The sequence below is a fragment of the Esox lucius genome, chromosome 24 (genome assembly GCF_011004845.1).
Source record: "Esox lucius isolate fEsoLuc1 chromosome 24, fEsoLuc1.pri, whole genome shotgun sequence".
Lineage (NCBI taxonomy): Eukaryota > Metazoa > Chordata > Actinopteri > Esociformes > Esocidae > Esox > Esox lucius.
In genome coordinates this window covers 16,975,539-17,000,060 of record NC_047592.1, presented here as the reverse complement: position 1 = coordinate 17,000,060, position 24,522 = coordinate 16,975,539, and the positions used below count along the sequence as shown (strand labels likewise).

The 24,522-nt window shown below is 41.2% G+C and overlaps 1 protein-coding gene and 3 non-coding genes across 4 annotated transcripts; all 4 read right to left on the bottom strand.

The window, feature by feature from the left end:
- Positions 1 to 1,128: 1,128 nt before the first annotated feature.
- Positions 1,129 to 24,339, bottom strand: gba2 (glucosidase, beta (bile acid) 2). The gene is made up of 18 exons (XM_010887670.5): positions 23,809 to 24,339; positions 23,161 to 23,437; positions 19,911 to 20,002; positions 19,639 to 19,754; positions 18,000 to 18,218; positions 17,666 to 17,905; positions 17,020 to 17,122; positions 9,788 to 9,941; positions 5,605 to 5,730; positions 5,307 to 5,491; positions 4,973 to 5,077; positions 4,762 to 4,869; positions 4,388 to 4,539; positions 3,823 to 3,929; positions 3,329 to 3,471; positions 2,767 to 2,882; positions 2,216 to 2,407; positions 1,129 to 2,068 (listed from the first exon to the last, which is right to left on the bottom strand). The coding sequence occupies exons 2-18, from the start codon at positions 23,358 to 23,360 to the stop codon at positions 1,844 to 1,846; spliced, it is 2,583 nt and encodes an 860-aa protein (XP_010885972.1). The 5' UTR covers positions 23,361 to 23,437; positions 23,809 to 24,339; the 3' UTR covers positions 1,129 to 1,843.
- trnad-guc lies at positions 3,036 to 3,107 on the bottom strand. The gene has a single exon. It is a non-coding gene; the product is annotated as a tRNA-Asp (tRNA).
- trnav-aac lies at positions 4,226 to 4,298 on the bottom strand. The gene has a single exon. It is a non-coding gene; the product is annotated as a tRNA-Val (tRNA).
- On the bottom strand, positions 5,190 to 5,261 carry trnad-guc. The gene has a single exon. It is a non-coding gene; the product is annotated as a tRNA-Asp (tRNA).
- Positions 24,340 to 24,522: the final 183 nt, after the last annotated feature.

The window sequence follows — 24,522 nt, the reverse complement described above, 5'->3', positions numbered from 1 at the left end:
TCTGTCTTGTGCGGCTGTACTAGTTCAATTAAATGGAGATGGAGTGGAGCCGGATGTGATTGGGTCAGTCAAAACGACTGTCCAATCAGTAGTAGTCAAAACATAAGGTTCTTAAATTATTTTCTAAATATTTTTTACGTAATTATCAGAAAGAATAGTTACAATATTTGTATTTGATATAGCACAAATAGCCAAAGAAAGTGTACATGTGGCTATATAGCCTCATTATTTCTTCATCCTGAATTACCTCGCCTGGCTAAACGTCTATTGTCTGTTCGTTAGCCTTTACGTATAGGTCCTACCATGCCCAAACCCCATTTTTGATGTACACATTTTAGGTTCTAACCTATACCCTACTAGGGTACGTACTCTTATCGTTTATTATTATTATTTAGCGTGTCAGGACAAATCTATGCAAATTAATTTGTTTACACCTACAATACAGCAATGTCTACAATTGCTAGAATGAGGCATTTTTAATTCCTGTGATGTATAGATCAAGATGACAATCTGTCACTATTCACAAAATCAGTCAACTGCCCTTCCTACTCAACTACTCACCAAGTCACAGTCAACTGTCCTTCCTACTCAACTACTCACCAAGTCACAGTCAACTGTCCTTCCTACTCTACTACTCACCAAGTCACAGTCAACTGCCCTTCCTACTCTACTACTCACCAAGTCACAGTCAACTGTCCTTCCTACTCTACTACTCACCAAGTCACAGTCAACTGTCCTTCCTACTCTACTACTCACCAAGTCACAGTCAACTGCCCTTCCTACTCTACTACTCACCAAGTCACAGTCAACTGTCCTTCCTACTCTACTACTCACAAAGATGCAGTGAATTGTGTCAAATCTATTTTAGAGTAAGGCTGTAATATAAAGATGTGGAAAAAGTGGAGTCCCTTTCTGAAAGCACTGTATATCTTATCTCACAATCAGTGCCCCCACAGGATAATAAGATGCCCATCTGCTGATCACTGTTGATGCCTGATCTCTGGATGGGAGTCCTGTACAGCTTGGGGTCAGGCTCAGCAGGCCAACAGATGGTGGCTATCATGAACACAGGAGAGACTGCTACATATGCATAAACACATGAAAGGGTAAAAATAACACTAAAATAAATACCGTTTATCAAACTATTTATTTCCCCCCCAACATTTCATATTATATCACTTTATACAGAAGGTTTACATAAGATCTTCAAAACACAATTCTTTTATTCAATTCTTTTTAGACATCTGGACTCTGCCAGAAGGTCTAAAATAAACACCTTCTCATTGAAAGACTATGCAATTTGATTATAGATTCTACAATGACAGACAGGTTGTCATTCTCACACTTGAGATGAAGTTGTGTTGTTCTGCACATCAATGCTTGACTATTTATTGTGTGTGGAAACATGTCTATAGGGCCTGTTTAAATATTGGTAGTGTGCTAGCTTGTGTATGTGTGTGAGACCACCATTGGAACGTGATGTTGTTGCGTTGTAAACTCCAAGTAGAATGAAATCACAGACTTCCAAGGGTCTCATTTGATTCTGGAACTTAGTGACTCTTTAGAACATTGAGAAATATGGTTCTCTGAGAATTCCTTTGTTTTCTGGAACAAGCACATTTTTCTGTCTCTCCTCACAATACAGTAGTCTGGTTCCAGGGGCGTGTTCAGAAGCGCACACTGCTGACGAGTGCAAATGGTACGCAGAATAAACACACCGCTCTCTGACATGCTGTAAAAGCAATACTTATCGGGTCTATTTATAACAGCTCTATCTGCAATTTTTGATTGGATTTGTCCACTGAACATGGTCCCGATTCTGGTCCTGATGTTCCTTCTCCCTCTAGCCAGTAGATGGTTTGTTGGGGGTGTGGGGAACCTGCTCCCGTAGTGGTGAGGAGTCCAGGGCCAGCTGCATGGCCCAGATGCTGAGAGGCCTCATGTAAGCCAAGGAACGGTAGATGCCCTTCTCACAGTAAGCCTCGGGTGTCTGGAAGGACATGCCCAAACGCTCCCACACTGTCCGGTAGCAACCCTCCGCTGTACGAAGACCTTCCTCAAACATACCCTGACAGACAGTGGGAGAGACCAATGGTTGATTGCTGAAGTGCAGTAATGGTCTGAATTTACCATATATAGTACATTTGAAATGATCTATTGTTTGTTGGATTTACATGTAAAATTTAAACACACACACACACACACACACAGTTACCTCGTGGATCATTGTAGCGGCCAGTCCGTACACCACCCCAATCCACACCTCATCTGACTGGACACTGGAGCGGTCAGGCACTCCCTCTGGCCTCATACCATTGACAGCACCCATCTGACCCCCAGCGAAACTCATCACGTTCAGGTCAAAGACAGACTTTAGTGCCCTGCAGATCTTCTCCTTAGGAAAGGCCTGGAGGGGCAGACAATAGTTTCTTGTTTTATTACTTGTTTAGATCCATTTAGAGTGATCAGTTATACTAAGTCAAGTATGGAAGTCATTAATAATACAAAAATTACATTATATTTTAAATGCAAGATGGGCAAAGACGCTTTACCATGTCATTGAGATTATGAGCGACATAGAAAAGCAATATGCAGTAGTATAATTGATAAAACAGCTAAAGAAATCTGATGAAAATCATAGCGATGTTAAAACAGCAGTCTAGCAAAGATAATTAAATTCCTATGTTTGCCCTGAATGAGGCACTGTTTAGTCAAATTTGTTCTGTTAGGGTTTTAAGGTCAACAATTGTATTTGTTGTAAATGACCTGAAACTCGCCATTTCCCAGTCCAGATGCCCGTAGGAACCACTGACCAGCACATTGGTCTGACATCACACTGTTTGACAGTTCCCTTCCGCTGCTGTCATAGTTATAGTACTTGCCTGACAACAGACAGAAATAAATACATTCAGCTAAAATATACAGCAATATATAGAAGGGTTAAATCTATAGAATAAGAATATTTAGAATTTGAACATAATTCTAAATACTATTGTACTAAGTAGAAAACAGTAGCAGAGGAGAAAAATACATTCCTCCCCGTCGGGGAATTGAACCCCGGTCTCCCGCGTGACAGGCGGGGATACTGACCACTATACTAACGAGGACTTGAAATCTTCCAAAATTATAGTCATTATATATTTGGATACTATAGAGTTATAACATAATTCCAATATTATTCATAGGCATGTAAACATATATACTATGAAAACAAACGTGCTATAATAACATGGATATATTTCCCTAAACCAATACAGTACAGTTGTCTACAAGGTACATTTGAATTCCTGAAACACAGTTGCCACCTGCTGGCAGACAAGATACTGACCGTTCCATAGCAGTTTGTCAAAAGCAGCACTTCCCCTATCCAGTATGTCTCTGTAGCGCTGGAAGGCAGCCTGATTGTCCACCAGCCTGGCAATTTTACACATAACACACACAGAGGCCAGCCACAGACCTCCACAGTACGCACTGAAAGAGAGGAAGATTATAAATCATATTATTGAAAACGAATATGCTGTGAGAAATTATAAATTAAACATTGACATTTTATACATGGTACCATTTTTAAAGTGAAGGCATTCAGAATCATTCCTTGACAAGTGAAACAGTTTGTGATCAAAAACTAGACTGTGGGTTTCTTTGATGTAACCTTGGAACGGGTCCGGTTAGCAGCTAAAAATACAACCCTGATTTCCTTGGTTTCTGTTTTGCAACCTGGTGGGGGGGAAACTCTCCACTGACCAATAGTCACACTACTGCTGGTCTGGCAGTTGTCCTGTCTCCCTTTTTTCCCCTTTCCCCCCTTCCTCCAGCTTCTACCTGGGTCCTGTTACAGTCCATCCGTCGTATGTCTGGTCAGCATAGCCAGAATTTTCAATTAGACCATCTCCGTCTGTATCAAACTTCATCTCAGACTCCATCACAGCCTGAAGAGAATACAAAATTAGTCTGAAATAATTTGATCAAATAGTTGTACTGTAATTATGAAAAATAAAATAATTATAATTGTCTTAAAATCATCAATTAAAGCAAATTGTATATTTAAAATAAATGAACCAAATGTATTTATGTAGTATAGTCTAAACAGAAATAAACAATTTAATTGAAAATAATATTCCTTCAAACAATTTAGCCACAAGAGGATCAACATTATTATAATTGAGTTTTTTGTGGGTGGACTGAGCATTCTTTTTTTCACAGTGAAATGCAATTCTAAAATATATGTTTCCGCCCGGTCCCGAACCGGGGACCTTTCGCGTGTTAGGCGAACGTGATAACCACTACACTACGGAAACTGCCTGGAGGTGGTGCTGTGTATATGCAGTTATAACAGCAACAACTACTTAACCAGCACCACCCCATAACATGCAAGATGCTGTCTTACCTGGCAGATGGGCCACATGTCCTGAAGGTACTGCGTGTCCTGGGTCAGGTGATAGTCTCTGTAGACCTGCAGGACAAACTTCAGGTTTAGGTCCTTCCAGTCCGCGGTGTCGTGTATCAGATAGGCGTTGACGTGATCCCATGGCTCGTCATCTGGAGGTCAGGACAGACTCACTCATCGGGCAACATTTTCATAGTGTCATGCACAATGTACCAGTACCAGTACCAGTGTACCAGTACCAGTACAAACCCAAAGAGTGCAATTCTTTATACATTTGTATGTCTTAATTTGGACCATATAATGAATTGTATAAGAATGGCAGTGTGGCTCCAGGGACCATTTGCTGGGTAACAGTGTGCGTAGTGCTCCTATACCTGGGTCTCCGATGTCATGAGGAACTACATTCTTCGTCTTCACAGGAGAGTATCTGCCACTCATCAGATGAAGCCTTTCTGTTGGGTCACATGACACCACACTGCCAGCTGGAAGAGAATAGAAAGTGTTCAAACACACTTGTACCAGGACTAAATTACACACACATAAATACACACACACAGAATAACATCTATACCCTGTGTCACTCACCAATGTCATATTGCAGGCTTAGGGCAAGTTTGGGCCATAGCATAATAAGTGCAAAGGAAGCATAGAAGTGCACGTCGTATGTGTTATACATCCTATACTCCTGGCCTATGGGGAGAAGAAATGCATTAAACATGAGAAAAATCCTTGTCGTGAGACAAAAATAAACATATTGAAATACCTTCTAATCAGACTTAGCAAGGGAGATAAAAACATGTTCCTCCCCGTCGGGGAATTGAACCCCGGTCTCCCGCGTGACAGGCGGGGATACTGACCACTATACTAACGAGGACCTGCTAATACCGCACAGTCACATCATATTTATTTGCTCCCTCACCTTCTAAGTAGGCAAAACGTCCATATTCCTTGATGACAGCAGGCTGAGCTGGTAGCCCACCATCCTCGCTCCTAAGCCCCCTGCTGATGTCACTGTCCTCTGGCAGCTCAGTCCACACGGTCCCCCCATCCGCTACAAAATATAGCTCATTGAATAGAGCTGACTTATACCAGGATGGGAGGGAGCTACCAAACACAGACAAAATTGACGATTGTTGTTTGTTTTCTTCCTTCCAGATTTTTTTTTATAGGAACACAGTAACTGTAAACCATGTGTGTACTGCCAGGTTGGTAGGTACCTGTCCTGCAGGATGGGTGCCTGCCATTCTTCGATACGCCTCTCCCACTGTCTGTAGTGTGTCAGCGCGTAGTGGCTTAGAGTAGGAGCAGCGTCCGCCTTTGCACCAAAGAAACGAGTGTACCTCCTAAAGCACATAAAAAAATATATATAATTTTTATATTCCAAACGGCACCCAATTCTCTATATAGCGCCCTATATCTAACCCTAACCCGGGCATTGAATGTGAACATTACATTTACTTTTCAAGATCGACCTAAAATAACTGCATTAATTGAAGGGATGTTAATGTTTCCCTTAGTGTAATAACAGCGGCGCCCCTGTTAAAATGTGATGCGCCGCAACAGAAATACAGAATCTTTTTTTGAAATACGTTTTTTTTTGCTCCTAGCTGAGCGCAGTTTAGTATCACTCGAGCATCAGAACTGAGCAACAAACCTCCGGTACCCAACGTTCGGAGAATCAAGCTAGCGAATAAGGTCTGAGAAACGTAACTGGTTGTGTTTGTGCACGCGCACTTGTGTGTTGAACTGTCAGTTAAGTGGCTGGGACATTGAAATAAAGAAGGTAGCCATCGTCTGAGCAACAACCCCAAGGTGAGAATTCAAGTTATCTAACCAACTGTCTCAACCTGATACCTACAATCGGCTACATTAGATTAGCGTCATGCTGGAAACATTAGAGATTCGGCTGCAACAGTAAGACCTCCGGTATTCGTATTTTGCCTTCAAAATAAAAGTCTACAGTGAAACGATTTACACATTTGCCAGAAACAACGAGAATTCCGATTTTCGTATTTTGTCTTCAAAATAAGTCTGCGCTGTATAGTGTGCATTATCAAAGGAAAGAAATATGTGGGGGAAAATATAAACGAAACGAAATTACTAAAAATAATACTTTATGCAAGTTGAATATTATAAGGTGGAGCAAACTGAGAAATTGTTATAGCTTACATTATTTAGAGAACATATCTAATATTAAAAAATGTTAATGTCATTGTTGTTGTTCATTTGCTTGTGCTCATTAGCTTTGGAGAGGGATTGTGTTATAATTCCAACCACACTATATTTTCCATACCCCCACTGTAATGTACAATGTATACTTTTTGCCTAAAAATTATTCAGTGCCTCAGTGAATGTATGAGGCGTTGCTAGGATCACAATACATTCGGGCCATCACGGAATTGGGATATTTTAAGAATACTCACTTTCACTCACTTTGGATGTGTGAGAGGGGTGATCAGAACAATGTATTCAATAATTTGACTGACTGATTTGAGACAGACAGCTAGACATTTGAATTGTAAATTATTGTAGAATAATAGTCTTAAAATAGCAAATGGTAGGGGAAGATGTGTGGTATGAGCGCTTGTAGATTTGTGTTGACTGACACAAACGTGCCGTTCACTTGCCAGACTCCAACCTTTATACTAATAATCTGAATTATTATTTTGAAGTAGGCAAACATTTTCTAAAATCAACTCCTAATCAATTGTATACAAATACGAATATGATTATAGAGAAGATGACACACTTGTAAAAATCTCAGCTTTCTGCTGTTTAGAAATCGATAAACTTATTTGGTTCAGATGGTGTCAAGCGTGTGTGGCGGCAACCAGGTGAGGAGTACAAAGACTACAGTCAAGCATGGTGATGGGACTGTAATGGTCTGGGGCTGCATGAGTGCTGCCGGCACTGGGGAGCTTCAGTTCATTGAGGGAACCATGAATGCCAACATGTACTGTGACATACTGAAGCAGAGCATGATCCCCTCCCTTCCGAGACTGGGCCGCAGGGCAGTATTCCAACATGAAAACGAACCCAAACACGCCTCCAAGACAACCACTGCCTTGCTAAAGAAGCTGAGGGTAAAGGTGATGGACTGGTCAAGCACGTCTCCAAACCTAAACCCTATTGAGCATCTGTGGGGCATCCTCAAACGGAAGGTGGAGGAGCGCAAGGTCTCTTATATCCACCAGCTCCATGATGTCATCATGGAGGAGTGGAAGAGGACTCCAGTGGCAACCTGTGAAGCTCTGGTGAACTCCATGCCCAGGAGGGTTGAGGCAGTGCTGTAAAATAATGGTGGCCACACAAAATATTGGCACTTTGGGCACAATTTGGACATTTTCACTTAGGGGTGTACAGACTTTTGTTGCCAGCGCTTTAGACATTAATGGCTGTGTGCGGTGTTATTTTGAGGGGACAGCAAATTTACACTGTTAAACAAGCTGTGCACTCACTACTTTACATTGTAGCAAAGTGTCATTTCTTCAGTGTTGTCACATGAAAAGATGTAATCAAATATTTACAAAAATGTGAGGGGTGTACTCACTTTTGTGATCTGGGGCTATTCATAAAAGATTTGGACGCCCGAATCCAGACGCTCAGGTCTAACAACGCTCATGGAATGTATTGTACAAAATACTCAGGAGTTTGTAAAGTTACAAATATCAATGTTAACACATGGGGCACTGTGTGCTACATCCAGCAAAACTATATTTTCCACCCCCTCTTTAACCCCCAATGCAACACACTAAACTGTACATGGAATTAATTTTGCCTCATTAGTTAGTAGTGGCTTTTATTAAGAGTCTGGCAATTCATAAACAGTTTTAGAGACCAGTTAATTGAGAGTGAGTACTTAGGTTTTTTTTTATGACAGTATTGTCAATTAAATGTTAAGAAAATAAAGTTGACAAACAAGAGAGACTGGTGTACGGGGAGGACGTTTTAGCATTTCACGCATCAAGCCTTTTGTGTTGTTGATCGCCAGCGTGTTGGCCCACTAACCCGATCCAAAAAAAAGTAGGGGAAACACTGGATATGTAATGTTCCATGATCCCTAATTCAAAATGCAACATAACAGTACAAAAGTCTGCAAGGATAATGACAACCTGTGGATGTCGCATTGTCATAGTGCTGTACACGTGTCTGCCCTGTTACATGTCACTACACTCCAAGTTAGGTTTAGTATCAGTTACAGGGTTTACAGTAACAGCTACGTGTTTATGTGTGGGCCCGAGGCGATATGCGGAGAGCCTTTGTTGCACATGTCATTCTGAGTTTGATCTCTAGAAGTGGGGTCATCAAAGGATCAGCCTGTGACCAAACCAAAACAGAAGCTCTACTTTAGAGTGCCTGGTTAAACACTGTGGTTAAAATCATACAAATCAGACACCATTTATGTTAAAATCAGTGAGTGTGCTTCATTCACTATTATGTTAATTTGAACATTTGAATACATAGATTGTGTATTCTTGACTAGGCTCATTCCACTATGGCGAACAGAACATGTTACTTAATTGCAGAGACTATAATTTCATCACATAATTTCATCACATAATTTCATCACATAATTTCATCACACAAACAGGAAACTGCTCTTACCTTCAATTTGGGATGTAGTTTTGATGTTTCTATTTGTCTTAAATCTCACACATTTACAAATATCTTTATTTTTTGTACCAGTGTTTTGTATTTCATATCAGCCTGTAGTGGAAACTTAGAAACCAGCATTTTCTGACCTTGCTGGCTAAAAAAGCAATTGGGGGTAACATAAATGTTTCTGGCCACAAATTAATTAATGGAAGTGACTAAAATAATTTCCTGATAGGTATTACGTAGACAGAACTTGTAGTATCCTCAGGTTCTATAAGGGTTGTCTGTAAGAAGAGCATGACATCATGTTTTGGGATCAGTCATTAAGTCTTATCCTCATTGATTTACAGGAACCGGGTGGCCTAGCAGAGTGGAAGGGTGGCCTAGAAACCACAAGGTTGACCAGGAACTGAAAAGTTGCTACGTAGAACCTTTAGCCAACAAAGTGAGAAATGTGTTCTGTCCCTTAGCAAGGCAGCTAACTGGCTCTCAGATTGTTGCTATATACTCCACTCAGCTTTACTTAATGTGTGTGGTAATAGGGGTAAAAAAAACTATTGAGATTTGCACCATGGTCTCCTGCGTGATATCATTCAGTCATATTGTACAGCAAAGTACAAGATTGCTTTTTATTATGTGGTTAGTACACAATAAAATGAAAACATTTATTGTCAGAGCAATAAACCTTGATCTCCAGTGTGACGTGGATAACCTGAACACTATGCAAACAAAGGTTAAGTGGGCAAAGAAGTCCTGGGACTATTTGTAAAATAAAACTAAAATAGAAAATGAAAAAAACCATACCTGACGTGTTTTCTCTCCCTGGAGCCAAAGGTCACGGTGGGCATGTCCCATGCCATACTGAACTCCAGGGCACTGTGGCCCTCAGCGGGCACTGAACATCCCGCTGCCAGGGCTGCTGCCACCTTCTCCCCTTTTTGGGTTGGAGGACTGGAGCCTGAAGGGTGAGAAAACAGGTGGGGAAGAGGGGTACAGGACAGTGGGGAGTGTATTATTTTATCTCGTCGTACTGAGGGCGATAAAAAAATGTCTGGGACGGTTGAACACAGACTCTGGGATGACTGTGGGACTATAGGCCAGAAAAATACAAAATTAATTCATTAGTTGTTCCATACTAACATGTTTATGCACAAGGCATATTATGCTTAAAAGTTCATTAAAATACACACATGAATAACTCGTTCAGTAGATGGTAGCACATCAGCAGAACACTGAGTACTTGATGCAAGTAGTCTTTGTGACAAATGAATATATACACTAGCTATTAGGGGAAAAAATTTGAAAGAGGGAAGATGCAAATATAGCATTGTGCCTTACTGCATTTGGACAGTCCAATAAATGCTTTGTGAAAGAAATGCAAGTAAGTCTTAAAAAATAATCCACTTTTTTCTATGGTCAGATTTTGGCTATGGGCTATTAAAAGCAAGCTAAGATGGGCTATGTAAAACGTCTAGGTTTCTAACAATGATGCCTGGCTAGACATTATGATGTAGTTATTTAGGTTGCAAATGCAGGATCCTTATAAAAAGGCATTATACATTTTGGGCATTATACATTTTGGGCATACAGGCATATTAGAATTCCGTCTGCAGACTGAGGTTGCGTGTTCTGGGGGTTGCTGTGGCATTTGAATTGTCAAGAGAATATGGATGTATCTACCTGGCCTGAAAGGAATGCACACTGTAACATAAATATGCAACATTGTTTTCTTTAAATGGCATACGACAAACAATTTTGATCTGTATTTAAATGACCAGCCGTAGTCTGAGCATAACTTGCTCATGAGCTAACTTCACTAGCTAGCTACACAAATCTGTTTACTAGCCACCCAAGTGTATGGTAGCCACGTTTTGAGCTATGATCAGGTAACTACATATTTTGCTGACTGACGTTACTGTTAGTTAGGGTCTTAGTTCCTAGGTCTTACGCTGTTATACTATTGTTCTGGGGGATTGGGTCAGTTCTCCTTCCCTACAAAGTTCTCCTTCTCCACTATAAATCGTTGTTGATATGATGAATGCATTTTCTGAATTTTCCAAGTCTTCTCCCGTTTTAAACTTTTGGAGGAAATGAGGTCCTGGTCCACACCTGCGGAGTACCTGGTTTGGGGGGCCCGTTGCTGTCCCTGTCCTTGTCCATCTGGTCATACTTCTGACCTAGTCTAATTTTAAATAGACTCTGGATTTAGCCCAGCTAAATGTAATAATTATTCCAATTGGACTCTTAATATCTCACCCGGCAAAGCCAGAAGAGGACTGGTCACCCCTCTGAGCCTGGGTCCTCTCTAGTTTTCTTCCTAAAATACGACCTTCTTAGGGAGTTTTTTCTAGCCACTGAAATTCAACACTACTGTTGTTTGCTCCTTGGGGTTTAAGGCTGGGTGTCTTTGTAAAAGCACTTTGTGACAACTGCTGCTGTAAAAAGAGTTTTATAAATAAAATTGATTGATTGATGTGAACTCTGGGGAACATTATTTTTAGTATATTATGGTGGCGGTATATTATGTTGTTTAACTGGGCAGCTAGTGGTGGAACAGAATCAACATCATCTCCATGGAATATTATGTTGTTTAAGTTAGAGTTCAATTAATAAATTAAATAATTAATAACTAAACAAATTTGGTTTATGTAATGTCAACTGTCTGTGTCAGAAATAAACAAATTACTTAAAAAGTGTAGCAAATGACCAAAACTCATGTTGGTCGAAGCCACTATATCATTATCCAGACACGCCACAACACTCCGGGTTTTAATAGTGTGTCAAAACTGGTTGAGATGCTTAATGATGACCGACAAATAATTAGGCCTACCTGTATAATAGTAATAATGATTAAAATGTACACAAGGTGCTGCATTTGAAAAAATGGACACTTAAAAGCCCATTTGCCACACCTTTCACCATACTATGTGAGTATACCGGTCTCTTTCATCCGCAGAAATCCCCAGAGACTGGAAAGCCACCGCAGTCATTCTCCTTTGAAAAGGAGAAGACACTTTATACCCTAACTGCTATAGACCTACAGTGGATATAAAGTCTACACACCCCTGTTAAAATGCCAGGTTCTTGTGATGTAAAAGAATGAGACAAAGATAAATCATGTCAGAACTTTCACCTTTAATGTGACCTATAACATGAACAGTTCAATTGAAAAACAAACTGAAATAAAAAAAATTAAAACTCACAATAACCTGGTTGCATAAGTGTGCACACACTTAAACGAATACTTTGTTGAAGCACCTTTTGATTTTATTACAGCACTCGTTCTTTTTGGGTAGGAGTCTATTAGCATGGCACATCTTGATGTGGCAATATTTGCCCACTCTTCTTTACATAAGTGCTCCAAATCTGTCAGATTGCGAGGACATCTCCTGTGCACAGCCCTCTTCAGATCACACCACAGATGTTCAATTGGATTCAGGTCGGGGCTCTGGCTGGGCCATTCCAAAACGTTAATCTTCTTCTGGTGAAGCCATGCTTTTGTGGATTTGGATGTGTGCTTTGGGTCGTTGTCGTGCTGAAAGGTGAACTTCCTCTTCAGCTTTCTAACGGATGCCTGAAGGTTTTGTGCCAAAATGTGGCTTTTGGAACTGTTCTTGGAAGCCTCACTGACCAGTTCTCTTCTTGTCTTTTCATCAATTTTGGAGGGACGTCCAGTTCTTGGTAATGTCTCTTGTGCCATATTTTCTCAACTTGATTATGATTACTTCACTGGGTTCCATGGTATATCTAATGCTTTGGAAATTATTTTGTATCCTTCTTCTGACTGATATCTTTCAACAATGAGATCCATCTGATGCTTTGGAAGCTCTCTGAGGACCAAGGCTTTTGCTCTGAGATGCAACTAAGAAAATGTCAGGAAAATCCTACTAGAACAGCTGAACTTTATTTGTGATTAATCAGAGTCACTTTAAATGATGGCAGGTGTGTAATGATTGCTATTTAACATGAGTTTGAATGTGATTGGTTAATTCTGAACACAGCCACATCCCTAGTTATAAGAGGGTGTGCACACTTATGCAACCAGGTTATTGTAAGGTTTTTATTTTTCCCCCTTGAAGATTTCAATTTGTTTTTCAATTTAATTATTCACATTATAGGTCACATTAAAAGTGGAAAAAGTTCTGACATGGTTCATCTTTGTCTCATTCCTTTACATCACAAAAACCTGGCATTTTAACAGGGGTGTGTAGACTTTTTATATCCACTGTATATCCATCCTGCCCTGTCTTGCGAAAGTCTTCAAAAGTCTGGTAAACAAACTTATCACCAACCATCTCGAGTCCCACCGCACCCTCTCTGCCATGCAATCTGGCTTCTGTACTGGTCATGGGTGCACCACGGCCACTTAAGGTCCTGAACGACATTATAGTCGCAATCTATAAAAAACACTACTGTGCAACCGTCTGCATTGACCTGTCCAAGGCCTTTGACTCTGTCAACCATTCTATGTTTATTGGCAGACCCTATAGCCTTGGTTTCCCAAATGACGGCCTCGTCTGGTTTATCAACTACTTCTCAGATAGGGTCCAGTGTGTCAAATCGGAGGGCCTGCTGTCTGGACCAATAGCTGTCTCTATGGGGTACCAAAGGGTTTGATTCTCGAGCAGACTCTATTCTCACTGTATATAAATGATGTTGCTCTTGCTGCTGATGATTCTCAAATCCACCTCAATGCAGACGATACCATTCTGTATACAGCCGGCCCTTCATTGGATACTGTGCTTACAAACCTCCAGGAGAGCTTTAATGCCATACAGCACTCCTTCCATGAGCTCCAACTACTACTGAACTCTGGTAAAATTAAGTGCTTTTCAGCTGATCACTACCCACACCTGCCCGTCTGACTAGCATTACTACTCTTGATGGGTCTGATTTAGAATACGTGAACACCTACAAATATCTAGGTGTCCGGTTAGACAGCTCACTCTCCCTCCAGACCCACATACAGTGGGGAGAACAAGTATTTGATACACGGCAGATTTTACAAAGCATGTATAGGTCTGTAATGTTTATCATAGGTACACTTCAACTGTGAGAGACAGAACATCACGTTGTATGATTTTTTTATAATTAATTTGCATTTTATTGCATGACCTAAGTATTTGATAACCTACCAACCAGTAAGAATTCCGGCTCTCAAAGACCTGTTAGTTTTTCTTTAAGAAGCCCTCCTGCTCTCCACTCATTACCTGTATTAACTGCACCTGTTTGAACTTGTTACCTGTATAAAAGACACCTGTCCACACACTCAATCAAACAGACTCCAACCTCTCCACAACGGCCAAGACCAGAGAGCTGTGTAAGGACATCAGGGATAAAATTGTAGACCTGCACAAAGCTGGGATGGGCTACAGGACAATAGGCAAGCAGCTTGGTGAGAAGGCAACAACTGTTGGCGCAATTATTAGAAAATGGTTCAAGATGACGGTCAATCTCCCTCGGTCTGGGGCTCCATGCAAGATCTCACCTCGTGGGGCATCAATGATCATGAGGAAGGTCAGGGATCAGCCCAGAACTACATGGCAGGACCTGGTCAATGACCTCAAGAGAGCGGACACCACATTCTCAAAGAAAACCATAAGTAACACACTACACCGTCATGGATTTAAATCCTACAGCACACGCAAGGCCCACACATCTCAAAATAGCCACATTATTAACAGCTAAACCGCTTGTTATAATGTTTGTGTCACCAGAATGATTTTAGATGCAGTAACGTTACCTAAGACTGAGGCTGGTTTACCATTAGTTAGCTAACGTCTTTAGCATGTATAGCTAACATTAGCATTATCAGCCATATTTTACTTCTTTGCCTATTTTTTTATATTTGCTATTTTAGAAAGTCATCATATTTCCAATCCCCAATAGTGTAATTTAAACGATAAAGTAATTAGCCCCTCTTCAACGCCATTAGACCATGGCCAACTTGTTAATCCAAATTGCTATTATTATTATTAACTTTCTACAGTCCTTATTAGCGTTTTACCCGTCGTTGAGGAGAACATGGCTGACTCAGCATTACTTTTCAAGTCCAAATCCATCTGTGTATTCATCCATCTTTTGAAAGTGATGCCTATCCTAGTTTTCTCCCGAGCTTTATCCCAATGATTTTCAGACTGTTAACGTTTTTTCTTTAGAGCAGTACTGCTAGACCCCGGCGGTACTGGACGATTGCATTCCATGGCTAACTCTTACCGTCTGTGTTTTGCTAACGCAGAAAGTGGGAAGAGTAGGCAAATGGGGGTGGCAAAGCTCAACACCAAGGTCGGGAAAAGCAAAGGGGGCACTACAACGAAGTCCAAAACATACAACATAAAATCATCTGGGCAAATAGGAATCTTCTGAATGGAATACGCCTACAATGAACAAATCATTTATGAAGTGCACTCTTAAATATCTTTACCCAAAACCTTTTGAAACATAACTAGAACCTTTCTATTATTATATGGTGGAAATCTTACAAATGGCACTTTTAATATACACTGCTCAAAAAATTTAAGGGGAACACTTAAATCACACATCGGGTCTTGATGAAGGAAATATATTAAAGAATAAAATCTTTACTGTATATTATGCATTTGTTGAGCTCAAATTGACATACGGTCAATGGAAACCAAAAATCATTAACCAATTGAGAGCTGGATTCAAACTCGCACTGAAAATTTAAGTAAACAATTGAAATCAGAGGCTGTGAAGAAAACTCATCTGAGAAGAGAACGGGGCGCCAACGGCAGCCCTAGCTATTCTGGTGTTCTCTGGCGAATGCCAATCGAGCTGCACTGTGCTGGGCTGTTAGTACAGATCCCACTAGATGACATCAGCCCCTCACGCCACCCTCATGGAGTCCGTTTCTGACATTTTGGTCAGAAACATGCACTCCAGTAGCCCGCTGGAAGTCATTTTGTAGGGCTCTGGCAGTGCTCCTCCTGCTCATCCTCGCACAAAGGAGCAGATTCCGGTCCTGCTGTTGGGTTGATGCCCTTCTATGGCCCTGTCCAGCTGTACTTGTGTAACGGACTGTCTCCTGGTATCTCCTCCATGCTCTTTAGACTGTATTGGGAGACACAGCAAACCTTCTTTCAATGGCACATATGTGCCATCCTGGAGGAGCAGGACTACCTGTGCAACCTAAATGGGCTGCAGGTACCGCTTCAGGCTACCAGTAGTTACAAGGACACTAGCTAAACACAAAACTAGAGAACAATCAGTCAGGATGGTTAAGGAGAGAGCAATTGTCTGTGGCCGCCGCCACCACCAGTGAAACCATTCCTTTTTGGGGGGTTGTCTTGCTGGTGCCTCTCCAGTGCACTCGTTGTCACTTTCATTTGAACCAAAACAGGTGACTCACAATTAATTATTATTAAGTACAGCACCTCATTCCGAAATCTGGATCGCTCATACAGCCAGTGAGTAACAAATCTGTGGCTTGCTGTATGAAGCAGGTAGACAGGCAACGATGCATCCAGTTACAGTTCAACTGAACATCAGAAAGGGCAAAATGTGTGACCTAATGGTTTTCAAACGGAATGCTATCGTTCGTGTCAGGGCCACAGGTTCTACTATCTCAGAAATAACTCATGCATAACAGAGTTGTACGGTTTATCAAGAGTGGTGCGACAAACAAAAAACATTGAGTCAGGTGTAGCCCAGTGTGCGATAACAGCTTGTTGATGACAGATGTTGAAGAGAATGGTAAAAATATTCTGGGAACTGGTGGACCAAAAACAGGTAAATAATGGCATAGTACAAAAGTGATGTGCAGAACAACATCGCAGAATGCAAAACCTGTCGGCCCGCTACAGATAACCACACTGGGTTCATCAGAAAAAAAGTGAAGGGGGAAGAGCATTCCAATGATTCCTAATACCAGCATCTCTGTGGACCCTTTGTTAAATACATGCCAAGCTGGAGGCTCTTTGACCCGGTACTAGATGGATGTACCTAATAAACTGGTCAAGGTGTGTGCAGTGGAGTTATTTTGCAATGATCAGTGATTGATGGTTGAAAACACTGACCAGTAGGGGAGTCCAGCCGACCATCAGTGATGAGGTCACTCCACAAGGCCCCACAGGTTCCCTTTGGACTGAAGGCAGTCTGGTGGCTGATTTCCCTGTCAGACTGTTAGCACAAACACACACATTTCACAGTCAACATGGTGATAATGGTCATGCTATCTTCAAGTGACCAGTGTATGCCATCTTCATTTGAAGATAGATAACTGTTACTTTCTCTTCAAATGACCAAAGCAATGAACACTTGCTGTATATAATGAAATAACAAGACAGTAAGGGTGTGGTATATCCATGATATGCAGTAGCATGGAAAAGAGCCATAGGGACAATGTAATAGAGTTGCTGGATACCAGACTTAGCTGTGGTATACTGGCCTTAGTGTCACAAACCCTTGCTCATATCAACCAGTCACCAATGCAATTTGAACTGTAAAAATAAATCTTTTATCATACCCATACTATTCAGTCTTTTATAAATTGGGTGCTTCAAATCCTGAATGCTGATTGATTGTGATGGTATACAAGATCATATATCACAGGTATGACGTCACATCATTTGTAACCGGTTTGTATTTGCAACACCTTTGCATTTGTAACCAGTTTGTAAATAAATATTTAAAACGCGTTCACATTTCTCATCAACTACTAACCTGTTCTCGCGCTGCCATGCACAGGGTGTAAGGGTTCACACTGGTGCAGTGATGAAGCAACACCCCTGACACTGACTCCCCATCCTTCTCCAGGTGGAATGGTTCGTTCCAGTGTCCCCCGCTCTTGTCGTCCTTGTGGCCTGACCCATTGACCAAGGTGAACATGATGGACACGTCCAGCGGGTAGTCGTTCTTGTTCTCTATGTCCCACACGAACACCGCCACTGGGAGACTGGAGTCCTGCGGGGGGTGAATGAACAGGAGGGTTCAACACATCAGGGGGTCACAGACACCAAAGCAGGAAAATGACTGACAGCTGGTTGGGGGGATGCACCTGGTAATCGTGGGGGATGACAGGGGACACCTGTCTACAGGTGAGGGTGACGTTCTGCCCTGGGAGGTGGTAGACGGTCCAGGCCCGGGGGTACAGGGCGTGGTAGAAGGCGTACTCGCCGCAGTAGCCCCAGTTCCAGCCCTGCAGTGTGGGTGGTCGCTCCAACGACAACACCTGCTGGTACACTGTCTGGCCACCTCGACGGAGGCACACCGTGAACTGGAAGAGAGAGCGGTTGAAAATAAAAATTATGAGGCAAATGGGAGATATGAATAAACGATCCGCCATGGTTAGAATTCATACTAGGGTTCGTCGAAGGCGATGACATAAATAGGAATCATTCCACCACACAGGACAGCGGGAAACTAATCGGGCAAAATTCCAGACAGCCCATTTACTATTTGCCATAGCCTACATGTTTAACATATGTAGTAGTTAAGACTATTAACCTCACGCAAGAGAATAATGTAGATTGCAGGAAGAGCGGAGAGGTCCAAGCAGCCCAAAACAGGGCATTTTTCCTTCTCTCATTTCAAGATCAACCATCAAATTGATCAAAAGGACTACGGAGTTCTGTTCTAAAAAATGTAGTGGGAAAACAAACTATTGCATGAGTTTAAATGAAAGTTTAAATGAACCTCATACGTTTTTGCTTTACCACAGTTTAGGAAAGATAAATTGTACTGTCAGTAAACACTTAACTTACCAAAACACGTTTAACCATAGGCTACAATCACTGCATATGTTACCTTGACCTGTTATACATTTAATAGGCAATTCTAAATATTGTCTACATGAATATGTCCTTGAATTTCACAATGTGCTTATCCAACTTCCCTCAGCTGCACATTCATTAAGCCAAAACAAATGTATAATAACTAGTCTGCCAGGGTTAAGCACTATTTACAGTGTGTTCAAATAAATGTTGCATTAATAATAAGAAGCCAACAAATATTAGACCAAATTAACGATTAGCCTATTCGTGCATTCTTTATAACATATGAAACTGAATAAACTACAAAAAGTTCAAAAATCCTCAGGATTACTGATATTTAATTTTTACATATGTTGGCTACAAGACAATACACTGCCCTGTGTAGGCTACCAAAACGAATCTATCGTAATTAGTGCATTATATTAAATATAGACCTTTATATTAAGTCTTTCCCACGATTTACGCCCCGTGTAGACAGACCAACATCCCATTGGTAAAATAAAACATCCATATGATCACATTATTTATCTACAACCTATAGTAGTAAAGGGAGTTGACTTTGCATAGGAAAGAGAAGTGGGGAGACTACTCACAGTACCAAATCAGACAACTACCATGTTTAGGAGTCACAATCCCACCAGGCCACAGACACTGAGTCAGACTTGGTCCTGACGTTGCAACATCATGTATTATTATGTTGCGGATTGTGAATGAGGTTTGTTGCCCACTAACCAGACTTCAGAACTAGAGGTATGATGGTTTAATCCTATTAGGACTTAAAATGTTGACGGCAAAACCCATTCGCAAAGAGCATTAATAATCCATGTGTGCAGGATCTAATAAAGTAGATTTTTTCCACAGTTAGTTGCCAAAATGTCTTGTCAGCTGACAGCAGCAGTTGTCAGGCAGTCTTAAGGAGCATACCTGGTTAGCAATTACTGTTTTGTAGTGGTACATCCCAGGGTTGAGTTGCCACCTGCAGAACTCCCCCCGCCAGCCTCGTGTGATGGTACCCCCTCCAATACCCCCGAGAGGAGCCCCTGTGGGGAATGGGATTAAATAGGACAACTGGGTGTTTTCAACAGTTTTGATACACAAGAGTAGGACTGTTTCAGTGGGTTTAAAATGTATTCATTAAAACAGGTGTCGATAGAGCTAATGAGGTCATGTTGAGGCATCTCTACTGCCCCACCTACCATAGATCTGTCTCAGGGGTTGGGCGCGGAACATATCAATGAACGGAGCCTTCTTCTCCACTTGGGTCTTGTTATACCACCACTTGAGGTACCTGCGCACACACAGACACACACACACAGACAGACACAAGAGACCAAGTTAAAACTTTGGTAATTACAGAAACCTGTGATCTCATGTGGCTCAGTTGGTAGACCTTAGCTTTTGTTATACTAGCAATGGGGGGTTCAATACTGATTAACAAGTGGACCAATATGGAAAATATATGATAAAAGACTCAAATTAAATGCAATTGGTTTCTAAACATTAAACGGTTACATAACGAATGCTCAAGCAGTGAGCCATCAAAGTGAAAATATGTTGTTCTGACCCTGAGAAAGGCAGTTAACCCTAATTGCCTAACTGTTCCTGGGCTGATGCTGAAATTAAGTGGTAAATAAAACAGCTAGAAAGAATACATTTTGACTGTTTCCCAAGAGCCTCTAGTAGACTGATCCGGGAACTTGGGTTCCCACTTTCTCTGCACCCTCTGCATTTAAGACCCAGGCGGATTTCACTGACTGTGACCTGGTGAGGTCCAATAGGAAAAACAGTAGTATCTCTTTGGATTTTAATTGAAATAATGACTGGGATTAAATTGCAGACTCTCAGAATGAATGGAGAGACACTCAACTATTTTTAGGGAAGCAAACCTATTTGGACTAACACTCTCGTGTATAAAGACATTTTTAATCATTGGTCCCATATTCCTAGGATGCAATGATTACTTCATTTACCTTTAACATGTAAGTTGATGAGGAACACATCCTTTGCTGTGTTTGATATGAGAAATGTGCTGCATGAATTATGATTCTTTGATTAGATCATGGAACAATTTTAAGACTGCTGTGTAGTGCTCAAGAGCTGATCAGGAAAAGGAAGTCATGCAGTCATGTGTCAAAGTTATGATTAGAAGTGCTTCTCTGAGTTGATTGGGTTTTGCCGAGATGAAATGTGTTGCGCAGGGCCAGTATGCCTTCCTTAACAAATACAAAGCAGCAGGGTGAAAAATACTATTTATCACATCTTTATTATAATCTACATCCATGCCTCAACCTCTATTTTATTCATGTTTTTTCTAAGACTTATTTTTATGCTTTTTCTGAACACTCAGAACTCAGAAGTGAATTGTGAGGGATTGTCTATCCTGGGCTCAAAGAATGACAGATGTATAAGAATACACACATACACTTTAGAATCAGATACAGTATAGACTATGTTTCAACAGTCTTACTCAAGGGTCCTAAATATAAAGTTAGTCCGTCCAAACACATTGATCACAGGACAGCTCCTCACCTGTGGACATCTGACAACATAATTTGGCCTGAAGAATTATCACATGAAAGCAACACAATGGGTCAGCCAGAGAGTTAGAGCCTTATTTGACTAAACAGGATGAACCGGATTTAGGGGGCTAATGTTGGCCTTAGCATGTACAGTCCCAGTCAAAAGTTTGGACATGCCTACATTTTTATGGGTATTTCTACAGTTTTTCTATTTTCCACATTGTAGAATAATAGTGTAGAATAAAACTATGAAATCATCTATAAACCCCCCAAAAAATAAGTGTTAATCAGATCAAATGACATTTCATATTGTAGATTCTTCAAAGTAGCCGCAATTTGCCTTAGAAGCTGTGCACATTCTTTGCATTCTCTCAACCAGCTTCAATAGTCACCTGAAATGCATTTCAATTAACAGGTGTGTCTAGTTAAAAGTTCATTCGCACAATTTCCTTCTTAATGCGTTTGAGACAATCTCTTATGTTGTGACACGTTTGACTAAAGTTATCTTGATTTGTTAAGCACGTTTTTGGTAACTACATGATTCCACATGTGTTTATTTTTATTTGTTTTCAAAGGTTTCAATATTATCCTACAATGTGGAAGTAAAAATAAAGAAATTGTCTTAAATGAGTATCTGTGTCCAAACTTTTGACTGGTATTGTAAACCTGGTATTGTGAGCACCTTGTGAAAAGAAGTACTCAGCCAACCTTGTTTCGACATTGTTGACCAACGGTCCAACCTCAGAAAATGCAGGGACAGGTGTTTAGACTGCAGCCCAACTATCTAACTCTGCAACTGTTCAAATACGAACAATTTTTTTTTTCAATGATTAAATGATATCGCCATGGTGAGCACCTGTGGGTGACAACATCAAATAAACTGGAGGGTCACACCTTAATGGATATTGCTCTCCTACCTGTATTAGCGGATAACATATCCTATTTTTAGAAGGGTCAAAAAAAGAGGCTAGGTCAATGAATGATTGCCTATCGGTCTTTCCTGTTTTGCGTGTTCTCCTGATGCACTAGAAGAGTTTCATGTGAAACAGAGCTCAGAACTACACATCCATGCATGTGCAGGTTGTAGTGGAAAACTATACTATGCTTAACTAACCACACACAGACAAACACTACTAATAGAGGTCAAGAAGGTGAGTAAAAACAAGTCTGCAAGATGGAGGATTCTCATTTACATAAAGCATTAACTAAATGTTTGTTTTCCTGCTAATCAAACAGCTAATTTTCATCAGACCCACCAGAAAGATCAGACTTGAGGCTATTTCAAGGCCCCACATGTACACATACATGTGGACCACCACGTGTACGCGCACACACACACGCACACAAAGACGCAGACCACCACGTATGCACGCAGGGATGCGGACCACCACGTATGCACGCAGGGATGTGGAACACCATGCACGCACCAAGGGACAAGCCTCACTACAGCCTCGTACACGTGTTGGTCTGATGCATCGTAGCAAACCATGCCAGAGGACAAGTGAAAGACAGGGCACACAAGTGCCTATTCTTGCCACTGTGTGGAATAAAGGTCGTTTTGACTCTCCAACACAGTTGCATTTATTTTCCCGGTACAGAAGCATGACTCACTGTTGACCTAACGATGAGGCCCTTAGGCGCACACACAACCCAGCTCAATCAAACACTTACCTGACACATACTCTAACACACTCTCTCCAGGAACTAACTGGAGAAACATTAACACACACAAACTCAATGCATACATTCACCCACATGCACAATGTTCAAGCTGCTTGCCCAATGTTTACTGTAAAACTGCTGTAACAGTTGAACATCTGCTGTAACTTGAATACGACAAAACATTTAAAACACTTTAAATAAATACTAGGCATGGCAAAGTATGGGAGGGCAACCACAGACTGGAACTGGAAATATTCATGCCCACCTGATTCCAAGGCCGATGTGTTCAACGAAATTGGAGAAGGACACATCTTTGGCTTGGAACGGCTTCCTCTTCTCCTTAAATTCATGCGCTAAGCAGATTCGCCAACCATCCTTTGGTACCCCGTAACCCGGTTCTGAAGACACATATCGACTCATGAGTTCAGCTGTTGAGTTGCTGTCACTCGATTCCATGGTTGCCATGTTCAGCAGGTAGTTGGGTATGAATGAAACAGAGTTTTCCTGCCAGGTCCGTCGGGCTGGATCACGTTTTGTTACACCTGTTGGAGATACGATAATGTAAGAAGTTGCGCGAGATGATTCCATTTGTCACGTGCTCCAATTTAAAGCCATTTGAGTGACAGTAAAACCGAAAGTTAACCTGTTGTCATTATCTATATTAACCATTCTTAAATATGGTTAATATAGGGGAACAGGTCCATCTGGTAAGGACAGGTATGTAATAAATAGATAATTATGCTACCTCCGTCAAGTAGGGGACACGCTGCTGAAATATATTAAGAGACATTCATTTACCACCTAAATCGTAATCTACGAACTGTTGCTTACTGTACAGCTGTATGCCTTAATGAGAGAATGTTCAGTCCTAAAGCAACTTGCTCTCAACCAGGGATAGAAGTTATATTCTTACAGTTGGTTATAGGTAAACGTCAACTTGTTCTCACAGTTGACCAACGTATCCAAAGCACTTGATGGTCCAGTGTGGTTGATTCAGACCGTGGCTCATTACCGATGAGGTTTGTGTGCGCAGGTGGTTTACCCAGTGGCCGCGGTGAATACGGTTCGAAGTAAACTAAACAAATATATGCATTATGCAGATTATATTACTGTGAAGATAGCTAGCATCCGTACAGTCGTGGGTTTGTTGCCAGACAAAAAGCTGCTGCAAATCCGCAGACCCCCGGTGTTGATTGATGTAGCTGAAGCCTGATTCTGAGTCGCGTAACGTTAGCTAAGTTGTATCATTCAGTTAAATTAGTTGCCAAGTCTGATTGATGCTATCCAAAATATACACGGTATAAGTCCAAATGTTATTCTAACCGGGTATCCGACTTGAAAGACAAACCGATATAAAGCTAGTAGGAGGGCGCCCAATATGCAAATTGAGTACTGTACACTGCCACTTTTCGCCAGTGAAGTTCAGCGTATGAGACTGGAGCAACTCACGGAGAACAAAAGGGGTGTCTGTATCCATGATCCTCGAATTCCTGCAAACTAGCTGTGTTTTTCCCCAATAGGTTGAAAGTGTGACCCTACGAGAAAACGCCTTACATGTTCTTTCATGCTATGTCTTTTAAAAAAACATTTTGGACCAATAAATGATCTTAAACAAACTACACCCCCC

Bases quoted from the DNA above. Each gene is read 5' to 3' on its own strand.
- gba2 (XM_010887670.5), bottom strand. From the start codon at position 23,360: ATGGCAACCATGGAATCGAGTGACAGCAACTCAACAGCTGAACTCATG. The intron at 20,003-23,160 runs GTGGGCATGAAT...GTGTGTGCGCAG, and splicing joins CACATCGGCCTTGGAATCAG to GTACCTCAAGTGGTGGTATA. The intron at 9,942-17,019 runs GTCAGTGTTTTC...CTCACCCTTCAG, and splicing joins TCGGCTGGACTCCCCTACTG to GCTCCAGTCCTCCAACCCAA.